At 56.3% G+C, this 13,863-nt stretch overlaps 1 protein-coding gene across 1 annotated transcript; it reads right to left on the bottom strand.

The window, feature by feature from the left end:
- Positions 1-1,028: 1,028 nt before the first annotated feature.
- On the bottom strand, positions 1,029-8,855 carry SFTPB (surfactant protein B). Its single transcript, XM_065891217.1, has 10 exons — positions 8,792-8,855; positions 8,088-8,215; positions 7,591-7,662; positions 7,126-7,251; positions 6,389-6,541; positions 6,082-6,177; positions 2,872-3,043; positions 2,554-2,714; positions 1,648-1,728; positions 1,029-1,091 (listed from the first exon to the last, which is right to left on the bottom strand). The coding sequence occupies exons 1-10, from the start codon at positions 8,853-8,855 to the stop codon at positions 1,029-1,031; spliced, it is 1,116 nt and encodes a 371-aa protein (XP_065747289.1).
- Between the last annotated feature and the right edge of the window lie 5,008 nt (positions 8,856-13,863).

Here is a 13,863-nt window from a genome sequence, read left to right as displayed (position 1 = left end):
GCCCAGCCCTGGGGAGATCTCTACCGTGTGAGAGTGAGGCGGGCTCAGGTACTGTGTGAAGGTGGCCCCGGCCTGGAAACCCCCTCTGCAGACCCTCTCCAGGAGATGCAGCCTTGGCTGTGCCTCACACCCAGAGTGGACGGAAGTGGCTCTGGTTTCAGGCTGTGGTTAGAGATAGAACAGACCAGGCTGAGGATTTGGGGAGCAGGCCGGGCTTCCCCCTGACCTGCAGATGGGAGAGGCTGGCCCCGGGGTGTGAGCTGCAGGAGGGCAGCGGGCTCACTCCTTTATTCACAGCTCTGGCCCTTGCCCCTAGAATGTGGCCTGGCCACAGGCACTCACTGCATTTTTAAAAAATGAGTGAAGAAATGAATAAATGACCTTTGTGTTGGGGTCTTGCTCTGGGGAGAATTGTAAAGTTGACCAGGTTTGCTCTCAGGGGCACTTCCCTGCCCGGAGGCACCTGGCAACAGAGGCTGCATCTGACCCACCCCTCCGTCCTAAGGTGCAGACCTCTGACTGAATGACAGGGAGGGAGAGAGAGATGTGTCTCAGGAGTGGGGAGACAGGTGAGGGTGGAGTTCCTGGCCTCTGAGGGGGTGTCATCTTCGGGCAGCAGTCTGCTTTCCCCTGAGTTTCAGGAAAGGCTGGCCTTGGTCTAAACACATCCAAGACTGAAGAGTGCAGAGGGTGAGCTGTTAGGGGGAAGCCTCAGGCAGGCACGGAAGCTCCCCTGAGGGCTGGGCCAGGGCGAGGGAGCTGGGAGCTGCGCCTGGCACTGAGCGCCACAGGGATTCTGGGCAGGGGGGCGAGCAGGTTCGAGAGAGAGGTCCTTCTGGTGAAGGTGCTGCCAGGGGCCCTCAGGAGCCTCGAGTTTGGCCTGTGAAGAGGAGGAGGGAGCAGGCAGAATCAGTGGCTGTCCTTTCCTGCTTGGGGACAGAGGGGCTCCCCTCCTGATGGGAGGAGGACCTGCCCACACTCCTGTCAGCTGGGGGCCTGGACTCACCTGGCATGGCGTTGACTTCTCATCAGAAGTGGGGTCTGTGGACACACTGGAGAGGACTGATCGGGGTCATGCACATCCCCACGGCCTGCCACAGGGACAGCATTAGGGCCTGAGGGCTTGCAACACCGCCACCCGCCCCCCCGGCCCCATTCCCAGCTCTGAGGATGTTAGGGAATCTCCTCCTGGAAGGGGCGGCTCTCACTCCACCTGCCACCTGGTGGGAGCTCTGGATGTGACCTCGTGGACTCCTTGGGCCACTCCCTGAGCCACAGGCCTTCTGGGTTTAGAGCTGGAGGAGGTGGGATGCTTGCCCCAAGATTCTCACTTGGTACCCTCCCATCAAGCACACATTGCTCAGTGAACACCCCCCATCCCAGAATGCACATCACACCACACTCCTTAAAGCTGCCCTCTCCCTTCCCATACGCCTCTTTTTCGTTCTTTTGTGGCTTTCTCTCTACTTCTCTGAGACTGCCTTTTCTATCGTAAAACATGCGAGGGCATGTCCCAGTTGGGGGCCTGTGCTCCTGGGGCTGCCCCGCACCTGGGGGAATGGGGCCCTTGAGGACCGTGGACCGGAGAGGGTGGGGGTCCTGGGAGCTGAGGAAAGTCCCGGGATCAGCTGGGAAGGGTGGGTGTACCTGGCAGGCGGTGTGGGCATCCCAGCCCCCGGACACTAGGGTCTGCAGCTGGGGTGCGTGCTGCTCCACGAACTGCTCACACTGAGGAAGGAGACAGACACAGGGTGGGGTGGGCCCAGGCGCAGGGCAGGGCTCTCCTGCCTGGCTGTCCAGGCCTCCCCACTTAGATGGATCACTCCAGGGCTCCCCCCGACCTCGTGTAGGTCCAGCCCTCAGTCCCCACTGAGCAGCTCCGGCTGTAAGACTCTGAACAAGCCGCCGTGGGCTGAAATGGGGGTTTCTGCCAGGAGAGCCAGGGACATTGGAGGTGGAGGCACAGGGGCAGAATCTCATCTGCCTTCTCCCCCTCCCCCTAAATATCATTTCTGGAAGGCATCCTAAAGCTCATGTGGTCTTGGAGACCTGATGTGATGGGCAGTAGGGAGTACCATGTAGAAAGCAGCCTCCTGGGACGGGAGTCAGCGGGCTTGTCGCCCACTCTGAGTACCGGGACTCCGGGGCTTCGGGCCCAGCCCTCTCCTGCAGGGGGGCTGGTCCCCGCTGAGTCACACCGGACGGAGGGTTGGCTCTGGGACAGGACTGGGACCCTGGAGAGACGGCCTGGCCCTCTCGGGCTCCAGCCGGCCCTGGCATTACTCATCTCCTGGTAGATGACCAGGCCTCCCTCCTGGTCCATGAGGGAGGCCTGCTGGTCCTCCAGAGCCCACACCCTTTTGTCCAGAGACAGCTCCTGACCTTAGCGGGTTTTGCCCTAAGTTACAGCGCCACCACTGTTTGACCCACGTCCCGTCTGCCTGTCTGAGCTCCTTGAGAGCGGGGGGAGTATCTCAGCGTATCTCTGGCTGGGAAGCCTTTCCTGGGCTCAACCCTCCACCACCGGCAGCCCCTGATGTGCCTGTCCCTCACCTTCTGCCTATCCAGCCAGGAGCCCAGGCAGGCCTGGAGCATTGCCTGTGGCATGGCCTGCTCGCTGCTCTTCCCTGCCTGGGTGGTCACAGACACGCAGAGCTGGCACTCAGTGTCTTGTGGTAGCCATTCTCCTGGCAGGGACCCCAGAGCGGTGAGGGCTAGAGAGAAAAAACAGTCAAGGATGCCCTGCAGAGTATTCAGTTCCTGTCCTCATTGGCGCAGTGCAGGGGCACCTGGGAGGGAGAGGGTCGTGCAGGGCAAGGGTGGGGAGGGCTGAGAGTGGGCGATGGGCAGGGGCTGGGACCGCAGGCTCACCTGGGCCAGCTCCGTCCTCGCTGGAGCACTGGAGGATGAGGCCGCAGAGCAGCTGGGGCAGCACGCGGTCCAGCAGTGTGTTTATTAGGGTGCCGAAATTGTGCTTGGACAGGAACTGGCAGATGCCGCCCACCACCGGGGGTACCCTGTGGCACACCTGTACTAGCATACCCTGGGGTGGGGACCGAGAGAGGGCAGGGTCGGACTTTCTCTTGAAAGACCTAGTCAGTGCCCAGTACCCAGAGTGGGTACTAGCTGGGTACTTTGTAGACCTTACCTTGTTCCCTTGGAGAATTATTATGCTGTTTACAGATAAGGACCCTGAGCATCACAGACTCCAGGGGACTTGCCCAGAATCACTGAGCTGGTGCAAGACTCAGGCCATGGACCCACCTTTGACTTCAAAGAGTCTGGAATTGCTGAAATTCCAGAGTCGCCCAGAGAGGTGGGCATTGCCAAGGCCACATGGCAGCCTGGGGCAGTGTAAGAACCAGACCTGGGTCTTCTCCCTCCTGACCCGGGCGTGCTGTGCTTCCCCGCTCCTGTCTGTGCTCCAGAGCCTGCGGTTTCAGGAGCCCCTGGGGGAAGCCAGGAGTTTCCCCACCTCACCCTTGATTCCAAACACAACCTCCCAGCTGAGGGGCAAGGAGAGAGGCGGCAGGCACGCTCATCCCTCCGCACCCTTATTCATTCAGCCAAGAACTTACATGCATGAAATAAGCTACAAGGACATATTGCACATCTCAGGGAATGTAGCCAATATTTTATAATAACTATAAATGGCATATAACCTTTCAAAGTTTTGTGAATCACTATATTGTACACCTGTAATGTATAATACTGTACATCAACTATACTTCAATTAAAAATAAAAGAACCTATATGCGGCAGGCTGGCCTGGGCCCTGCTCCTGCTTGGAACACTCCGCTGTCCCCTAGCACCAGAAAGGCCGAGGAAGGAGTAGGGCAGAGGGACGTGCACTTCTCTGGGATGTGACACATTCCAAATGGCACATCTCACCAAATGTACCCATTTGCTTGCATCAGATCCCACACTCAGCCTCCCCTCCTGCTCTGACGAGGTATCCCTGCTCTGTCAAAAGCTGGCCCATCTCCTTGTGCATTGGGTCCACCCTGCCCCCACCTGCACACGTGCTTCACCTCTGCATCCCCCTCTCTGTCCTGCCTCATTGCTATTCCCTCCTGCCCGTTGGTCTCTTAGCATGTGGACATGCTAAAATAGCTTCTCTCATTAAAAAGCCTCACCCCGGGACTTCCCTGGTGGCCCAGTGGCTAAGGCTCCGTGCTCCCAATGCAGGGGGCCTGAGTTCCATCTCTGGTCAGGGAACTAGATCCCACATGCTGCAACTAAGAGTTTGCAGGCCACAACTAAAGATCCTGCACACCGCAACGAAGATCCTGCATGCGGCAACGAAGATCCCGTGAGCCGCAACTAAGACCCAGAGCAGCCAATAAATAAACAAACAAACAAACAAATAAATAAATAAATAACTTTTAAAAAGAGTCTCACCCATCTCCCCTCCCCTTCCCAGAAAAACGTCATGAAAGAGTTGTCAATACTCAATGCTACACTTTGGTCCCCGTAACTCCTCCAAAACAGCTCTCGAGGTCACAGCATCCCCCTGGACATGTGTTGTCAATCCCTCAGCAGCTCTGGGGCCCGATGACTGCTCCCTCCTTGCTGAAATGCTTTCTTCTCTCAGCCTCTGTGACCCTCATGCCGTGGTGTCCCCACCTCCCTGGCTGTCCCTCCTCAGGTTCTTTCTCTGGTGTTTCCCTTTGCTTGGACCGGGCTTCCTTCTCCTCGACCTGGTCCACACCTAGTCCCTGTATGATCCCAACCGTTCCCTTGGATTTCAATCTTGTCTGTAGCCTCGACTCTCGGACTGATGTCTCTGGACCTGGCTGGGGATCTGGCTGCCTACTTGTCGCCTCCTCTTGCATGTTGCATAGGAGTATTTCACAGCCAGGAGAGAACTCATGATTTTTCTGCCCAGACCTGTTTCTTCTCAAATCTACTCATCTCAGCTGGGGCCATTCCAGAGAACCCATGGCTCAAGCCAAAGTCCGTAGCGTCATTGCCGATTCCTCTCTCGTCCCCACTCCCCAGGTCCCATCCATCGCTGAGTCCTGCAGAGCCCCCATCTCAGACACGTCCCCAGTCCCCCTCCTAGCTCCACCCCCCCATTTCTGCAATCATCTCCTCACTCTCATTTTTCGCTCCCATCCGCCCAATTCATTCTTCAAACCGTAGGAGCTCGATCTTGCTGAAGTGTAAATCCAGTCACGGCCTCCCCCTGCCTGAAACCCTTCCACAGCTGTGAACTGTGTTCAGAAGAAGGCCCAGCGTTCCTTCACTTGGCTCCGGTGTTTCTCCCGGGCCCGCCGACCACTCTCCCGGAGCCCACCTGAGGCAGCCACACAGCTGACCAAGCTCGTTCTGCGCGAGGCCCTTTGCCCGTCGGCCCTTGTCATCCTCCAGGCCTCAGCTTAGCCATCACCTCCTCAGAGATGCCCCCTGACGACCATCCTAAACCTCCTCCCCCATCACTGTCCCTCCCCTCATCTGTATTAATTCTCTGCTCTGAACTAGCCACTACCTGAAAGAAATCTCTCCCACCACAATGCAAACTCAGGAGGGTGGGGATGCCCTCATCTGGAAGGGCCGACAGGGCAGGGCGTCTCCTCACCTGGGCCCCATTTCAGGGCAGGGCCGTTGGGTGATGGTCACTACAGGTCTGGAAGACCCCAGGTTTGGGGCAGGCAGGGATGGAGTGTCCATCTGCGGAAATTCTCCTTTTGTAAAATGAGAGAACCGTTTCTACAAAGACGACTGAGATTCTTTTCTGTACTTTGACACCTGGCATAGTACCTGGCACACAGTCGGGGCCTCACAGTTGTTTCACTTCTGTTTGTTTTTTTCTCCCCCGTGGCTTGAGGGAGCTTAGTTTCCCGGACCAGGGATTGAACCTGGGTCACGGCAGTGAAAGTGCCGAGTCCTAACCACTGGACTGCCAAGGAATCCCCCACAGTCGTTGAACAGGCTCTAGGCCTGGCACCTACCAGGCCCAGCCTGAGTGCCAGGGTCCCTTGGGTGGGGACAATGCAGCCAGTTGGCCCCTGGTGGGCGTATGAGGAGGGGTGGGGGGAAGCAGAGGTGTGGGCGGCCTCGTGGCCCCGGACGTCTCACCTTGGGAATCTTAGCTTTGATCCGCTTGATCACATTCCTGCAGAGCCAGCAGAAGGGAAAGGGTGTGGGAATGGGGAACCGCTGCTCGGAGAGATCCTGGGGGAGAGAAGCGCACTGGAGGCAAGCTGGACAGAAGGCTCCTCCGGGCTCTGCCTTGCCCGACTCGCCTCCCCTTCCGTGTCCCCGCCTCCTGGTCGTGTCGTAGGCCCTGCCTGGAGCTGCTGGTCCCCTTCCCAACGCTGCCCCTCCCAGACCAAGTGATCGAGGGCCTCGGCCAAGGCCCTCGCTCTCTGGATCTCCATCTCACCTGTGTCTGCGGCCCGGGCCTCCCCTGGAGGGCCCCAGGCAGCACGGAGAGGACCAGCTTGTCCTGCAGGGGGCCTGATGGCTCTGGCTCCTGCCCTGGCTCTGGTTGCCCGCGTTTGCACAGGCCCAAGGACCCGCAGACGGCCTTCGGGTTCTAGGGCACAACGCAGGGTGAGAAGGTGATTGGGACGGGGGAGGGGACCCCACTCCCCCTCCGTCTGGCTCAAGGACCCAGGCACCAGGTAACTGCCTTTAGGCCTGGAATGGGGGAAGCAGGCTGGTTTGGGGCTGTGGTTTAGGACTCTGTCGGGGTGGGAGAGGAGACCAAAGGCAGAGAGGGGGTCAAGTGGGGACTTTGGGGCACGTGTCTGGGAATGTGTGTGAACGAGTGTAAGCGTGGATGTTTGTGAGAATGAGTGAGTGTAAGTACGTGAGAGTGCGTTTGTCGTGTGAGCGTGTAGACGGCGTAGGTGTCGCGTGAGACTGTGTGCAGTGAGTGCGTGGCCGAGTGTTTGTGCGAAGGGTTTGAGGGTGTGTGCCGGCGCCTGAGAGCGTGCAGGCCCACCATGTACAGCTGAGTGGGAGGCGCTGTCACCTGGGTACAGGCCGAGGAGCACCGAGTTTCCTGCACCCCGTGTGGGCAGGGGGTGGGCTGCCACATGCGGGGGTAACTCAGGGACAGGGAGGGCGTGAAGGCTGTGCAGGAGGCAGGGTGGAGGCGAGGCAGGAGAGCCTCACCATCTGGCTCTGGAAGTGGTGGATGACCAGTGGGAGGTAGGTGTCCAGCCTGAGGTGGCACTGGGACCCCAGCAGCTTCAGCGGGAAGACGTCGCACTCGTGCTCCAGCAATCCCCGTATCGTGTCCTGGGAGGCAGGCGGGAGAGGGGACCATCAGCCTGGCCTCTCTGAGGTGTGCCCCGCCTGAGCCCCTGGACACGGGGCCATCGCCCACCCGAGTGGCCACCTTCACCCAGGGCCCTGGAGTTGGGAGGGTGCTAATGGGCCACATACTTGGGCGCAGACGTGGCTGCTCCCCTCAGGAAAGACCATCTCTGGCTGTGCTACTGAGCTCACTTCCAGAGCCCTCTCCTGGCCAGGAGGCACCTGGGATCACCCCCAAGCTGGAGATGGCTCCGTTATGGGGCTAACCTCTTCTCTTTCTCTTAATCCCCAAGCTTCAGTCCAGGGTCTGGGCCTCATTACCTGGGAGATGACCTCCTTGGCCATCTTGATGAGAAAGTGGGTGATGTCCTCACATTCCTGGCACAGGTCAGCCTGAGGAGAGGGCCCCAATTTGGGGCACGTGAGTGGAGGCCATGCTCCCGGCTCAGGTGGCTGAGGCTGATGGGGTGCTCCAAGACACAGGCAACTGCCCACGATCCCATCCCATCCCATCCCATCCCATTCCATCCCATCCCATCCCATCCCATCCCATCAATCCCATCCCTTACCCCCCAACCCATCCCATCACATCCCATCCTATCCCATCCCATCCCATCCCATCAATCCCATCCATCCCATCCTATCCCATCCCATCCCATCCCATCAATCCCATTCCTTCCCCCGCAACCCATCCCATCCCATCTCATCCTATCCCATCCCCTCCTATCCTGTACAGGGGCTCCAATCCCATCCAGAGCCTACCCAGGACCCTCTATCCCAAGACCTTTAGTCTCGGTACATCCTTGGGTGGTACTCACAGCTTTCACATGTCCCCAGACTTCCTGCAGGCAGTGCCCTAGGGCTGTGCACTGCAATGCTTGCTCCAGGCTTTGGCACCAGAACTCGGGGCCCTGGGCACAGGCCGGGGATGAGGTGGTCCCGACAGCTGCTGTTTGGGGCCAGAGCAACCTTGGGATCTGAGCCACACCTGGCACCCTGGCCTCACCCAACCTCCAAACCCAATTTTACTGGGACGCATGACTGTTAAACATGCTGGAGTCAGACGGCTCTGTGTTCTACCTGCTATAGTGCCTGCCAGCTGTGCGACCTTGGACAAGCCCTGGAGTTTCTGAGTCAAAACCCCCTCATGGGGCTTCCCTGGTGGCACAGTGGTTGAGAGTCCGCCTGCCGATGCGGGGGACACGGGTTCGTGCCCCGGTCCAGGAAGATCCCACATGCCGTGGAGTGGCTGGGCCCGTGGGCCATGGCCACTGGGCCTGCGCGTCCGGAGCCTGTGCTCCGCAACGGGAGAGGCCACAACAGTGAGAGGCCCGCGTACCGCAAACCAAACCAAACCAAAACCAAAAAACCCCCTCATCTTTAAAACTAGGACAAGGTACAGACTGAAGATAATACGTGGGACAGAGCCAGGGCTCAGTAAGTGGTGGAGGAGGTCGTGATGCCCCCTCCACACCTGGCCCCGGGGTGACGAGTGGGGTGAGGAGAGGCTGGGGAGACTCACCAGTGCCCGGCCCACAGAGCGCAGGCAGCAGGAACAGCCACGGCAGCAGGGGCGACTTGGCCATGGCTTCTCCACAGTGTGGACACCCTGCCTGGGGTGGGGCCCTTATAGCTGGGGGCTGGGGCGTGGGAACAGAGCCCTGTGGGAGCAGCCGTGACCTCAGTGTTTGCCTTTGCCCTGGAGGGCCCTCCAGGTGCTTTGCTTTGATCCCCTCCTCTTCCCAGCAGTGACACTCCTGCCAGCCCCCACCCCACCCTGGCTCCTGCCTGATGTCCTGCTCCCCTGGGAACCCCTGCACAGCCACATCCTATCCCCCATGGGCCTGGACTCCCTCCAACCAGGGGGCTCTTGAGTCTTCACATCTGGTCCCATCTCTCTGGGTTATGGAAGAGAAACTGAGGCAGGACCGGGGCAGCCAGGGTGACTCCCCTCAACTCCCGTCTCTCCCCCAGGCCTCTCAGCCCTCCTCTGCTCTGGAGCAATTGCTCTTAAGAGCTTCCTGCCTGCCTCTTGACCCAGGGCAAGCACCGGAGGGGCAGACTGGGAACCCTCCAAGGCCGCGTACACTGCCCCGCCTCCCCTTATCCTTTCCGTTCAGGAGGAAGAGGCCTCTGCAGCTGCCAGGCCAGGCCCCCCAAGGAGAGGCAGACGTGAGGGGCGAGAGCAGGGAGTCGGGCGTTGGCTCATGGCCACCAGCGTGGCTGAGTCCTGGGCTGCCCTCTCCAGTGGAAGCTCACGGGCGCGGGCAGAGTGGGAATCAGCACCGATGGACTCAGGATGGCCCAGTGACTCCCTCAAGGTCACACAAGGACTCTGTTGGCCTCAAGCCCTGGCTGGTATGACCAAGAGTGTGGCGTGTAAACGTGTGACGAAGATGGGGGACCCCATGACTTGTATTCCGCCCAAGAAGGTGGGACAGGAGGTGCTTGTAGTTTAGTGAGTGGTAAACAAAGGAGCCGCACAGGGCACACTCAGGGCGGCCCGAGCTGCAGGGGGCGGGGTCTGCGGATGGCTGCCTCTGGGGGTGTCGGTCAGGGTGTCTAACTGCTGTCACGGGGCCTTCCCACGGCCCCTGCTTCCTTCTCACAGCACAGAGCAGGCTGGTTCAGGAGGTGAGGCTCTGGTCCACGCAGTCACTTAGGAGCCTAGGCCCCTCCCTCTGCCTGCTCTTCTGTCCCCCAGGGCTCGGGGTCCTCCCCTGGATCCTCTGCATCTGGCCAGCAGGGCACAGAGAGAAAGAGGGGGAGATAGGGAGGGGAGAGTTGGGGGTCAGGCCTGGGAGTGGCCTTCATTTCTGCCTCCAGTTCATGGGCCAGGATTCCATCACACTGTCCCACTTAACCGCGGGAGGGCTGGGGGACCTCATGTGCCCGTGTGCCCAGGGGAAAGCGACATGGAGTTGGACACATGGCATTGTCTCAGATCCACCACACTGAACACAAAACTGGGTGTTCTGTGGGGTTTTCTGGGTAGTGGGTCCATGGATCCTATCAAATCCTCAAAGAGGGGTCAGTGTCTCCACACCCTTGAGAGCTGCCATCCATGGGGGAAAAAAATAAAGAAAACACAAAAAGCCAGCCGTAGACCAAGCTGACCTGGCCTGGGGCAGGGGTGAGGACGTCTGCCTCATGGTCCCTGGGGTGGGTCCCTGGTTCCTCTTGTTCTGACGCCAGTGGCACCACATTCTCTGATTAAGATTTGGCTCCTTAGTGAGGTGGGAGAAAGATGGACAGGCAGTTTGGGGTGAGTAGATGCAAACTGTTACGTATAGGATGGATAAACAACAAGGTCCTACTGTATAGAATAGGGAGCTATATTCAATATCCTGGGATAAACGATAAGGGAAAAAATATAAAAAGAGTGTATATATGTGTATAACTGAGTCACTTTACTGTACAGCAGAAATTTACAAAACAGTAAATCAACTATACTTCAATAAAAGATAAATTTAAAAAACGGAAAAGAAAGACAATAAAATTTGGCTCTTCTCACGGGGCGTGGCTACAGCGAGAGCCTGCACGGATCTGCCGTACGGCCAGCTGTCCTCCTGACCCATCTATTTCCCACTGTAAATGAATAAAGAATCATCCTGCAGAAAAGAACAGAGAAACATTCTGTCAGCCATCCCAAGATCTGAGAGTTCATTAACTTGAGTTTGTCAGTAAGAGATGGCTTCCCTCCCGGCGTGTGGACAATTTGACATTTCTGAGGGCCAGTTCCTTGTGGCCAAGCTACACACTTCATGCTTCCTGCCTAGTACCGTGCCCACAGCCCACCACAGTCTACACTGCACAAGCCTACTCTTGCCTGTCCCCAGCCGCCCTGTCTAGAAAGTGGGATAAACGTCCGTCATAGTAAATAACCTAGGCACGTGTCCCTGAGGTACCGCAGGACCAGAATGCTCTGCATACAACTGGAAATGGTTGGGGACAAGGAAACAAATAAATGGACCATGTTGACCATTTCCTCGTGATGCCGTGAGCTTGACCCTGCTATGTTCCCATCACAGATCTGAGGCATGTTGCAATAGAGAGTAGGTAATCACTGGGCTTTTCCTGTGAGTTGAATAAACACTTGAAATTCCAACCCCCTTCCCTTTTCATCCAGGTGACCTAATTTGTCAAGTGAACTCAGGTTTACTATGTTCTGATCAGAAGTTGCCAGTTGGTGGATGGTTAGGGCTAGCCAATTTTGTAAACTTCTTTCCTTTTTTGCTTAAGGATCTCAGGAAGTTCATTACCCAGCGGTAGAAGGGTCACATTTGGCCTTTGGATCCCAAATGTGGTAGGGAAATGGGGAATTCTTTCGTCCTTAGCATGAGCTGGTGTATCAGTCAGATTCACCGATGGCAAGCGACAGAAACTGACTCAGGCTGAAGTAAGAAAAGGGAAGTGATTAGATGTCCATGGATGCCTCAGGGTGGAAGGGAAGACCTAGAACAGAGCTTGGACAGGAGCCAGCCAGCTCAGAGGGTCTTGGAAGCAGGGATGGCACGTCAGTCTGGCCCAGGTGCAGTCACTGGGATGAATGAACTTCCACCATTCCCCTGTCTTTGTGTCTCTTGCTTCAAAGCCAGATTCCTAGGAAAGCAAGTTCAACTGGCCACGCTTAGATCAGATGCTTGCCTTTGGTGGTTCTAAGATGGTAAGAGGGAAGTCTGGCACCAGGAGACTTGGGTGACTCTTTTGGCTTATGAAGTGGAGGGTGGATTCCTGGATGGAGGAATCTCTTTTGGCTTATGAAGTGGAGGGTGGATTCCTGTACACGGTAGCTGTCAGATCATTCCGCAAAGGAAATTAGAGTGATTATTAGGAAGAAGGAGGAGATGCTGTGTGGCCAAATAGTGTCAAACATCCAACCCAGCTTGTAATGATGGGTAAGTACTGTCCCTGAGGTACTTCAGCTTATGAGGACATTTCTCTGACGGGAATCAGGAACTGTGGATTCCTGGTTCTAGGGGCTTGCCTGACCCAAAGTAAGATGTGCTTTCCCATATACTCAGGCTGAGAACCTTGGCCTTTATTCAACAGACTTCCAGAGTACTGCCTGTGGGCACAGGCCAGGGGCCCAGACAGGCGTGGGTTTCATTCAGTTGAAGTTGATCTTGGCTGCCGCTTTGCCTCTTTGGTTTCCTTATCTGACACGGGACCAAAAATACGTGCAAGACTCCTGCAATGTACTGTTAAGATAACTCATGTGTGTGCCTAGCATGGTGTAAGCTGTGCTGAGAGGTTGGGGGAGTTACCTGGAAGGTGCTGGGGAGCCAGTGAAACGTTTTAGGCAGAGGATGAGGTGATCAGAATTGCAGTTGTCCATAGTTAGTGAGATAATTCTCCTCTGCAGGCTGTACCCCAGGGAGAAGTTGGAGTCATCAACTTGCCTTGCAGACTTAGCCTCTGTTCCAGCAGTTGGGTAGCTGCCCCTTCCCTGGAACCCAGAGCCTGGAGGTGGGCTCCTATCCTGAGGCACAAGACTCACCCCCCACGCCTGCCTTATGTTTCTGTTTTAGATGCTACAATCCCTCCTTAGCGTCCTGCTGAGGACCAGAGAATCGCTGTCTCCTCAGAATCGTTGTTGAATGCCCCTCCCCTACTGCCCAGGTCATTCCCACCCAAGGAGATGTTTTTTTGGGAGTGGGGATGATGCTCTGGGGAGCACCTATAGGTGCTCTTAAAAATCACAGGACCCAGGCACTGCAGGCTGCATGCTCACGGGCAGAGACCTAGGGTGGGGAGGGGCATGGGTCCCAGGCCAGTGGGACCCCAGCGCCTCTGTGCAGCCCCAGGTGAGGGGACCAGGTAGGAGTGCGGGCTGGTCCAGAGATTTAAGGTTCAGTCAGCTACTTTGAAGGTGGACCTGAAGCAGCCCAATGTAGTATTGAGGGGTTGTATCCCACATTTTTGAGGATGAAGACACTTTACCATCAAGACATTTTATGGAGACCAACATAGTAAAATCTGAATCTTAAGTTATATTGACTGATAAAGTTAATGATGATCATTAATATATATTAATATAATAATATATACATATAATGCTATTATTAATAATATGAATAATTAAGAAAGTTACTATGTTCAATGACACCTTTAAATACATTTATAATTTGTTCACAACAGCATGTGCATATCTTTGAAAAATGTTTTACGTGTGGGTTGACTTTACCGGTCTATTTCTGGCTGTCCACCTTTTGGAAGGAATGTCTTTCCAAGGTGCTGGGTGCCCTCAGTGGCCTTTCGACCTCCATCCCCACCGGCCTAACCTGATTGGACCAAGGAAATGTCCATAGGGGTGGAACCTAGCCTATGGCCTGGTGCACAGAGATGCGCTGGGCCAGTCAGAGGCCTCGATCTAGAATTAGAACTAACACACCGGGAGGGAGGAGGCTGCTGAAAGCTACAGTCTTGGGCAGCTCTAATGGCTGCAAACAGGGGGACAAGAAAGCATAATGAAGCAGTTCATGATTTCTCTTCATTTTATTTTCATTTTGAAAATAAAATAACAATAATAATATTTGTGGTAATAAAAATAAAAGCTAAGTTTTGTTGAGCATTTTCTTTATGCCCAGCTCA

The sequence above is a fragment of the Phocoena phocoena genome, chromosome 14 (assembly GCF_963924675.1).
Source record: "Phocoena phocoena chromosome 14, mPhoPho1.1, whole genome shotgun sequence".
Classification (NCBI taxonomy): Eukaryota; Metazoa; Chordata; class Mammalia; order Artiodactyla; family Phocoenidae; genus Phocoena; species Phocoena phocoena.
Note: the sequence above shows the minus strand (reverse complement) of the source record. Positions and strands in the feature narration are given on the sequence as shown.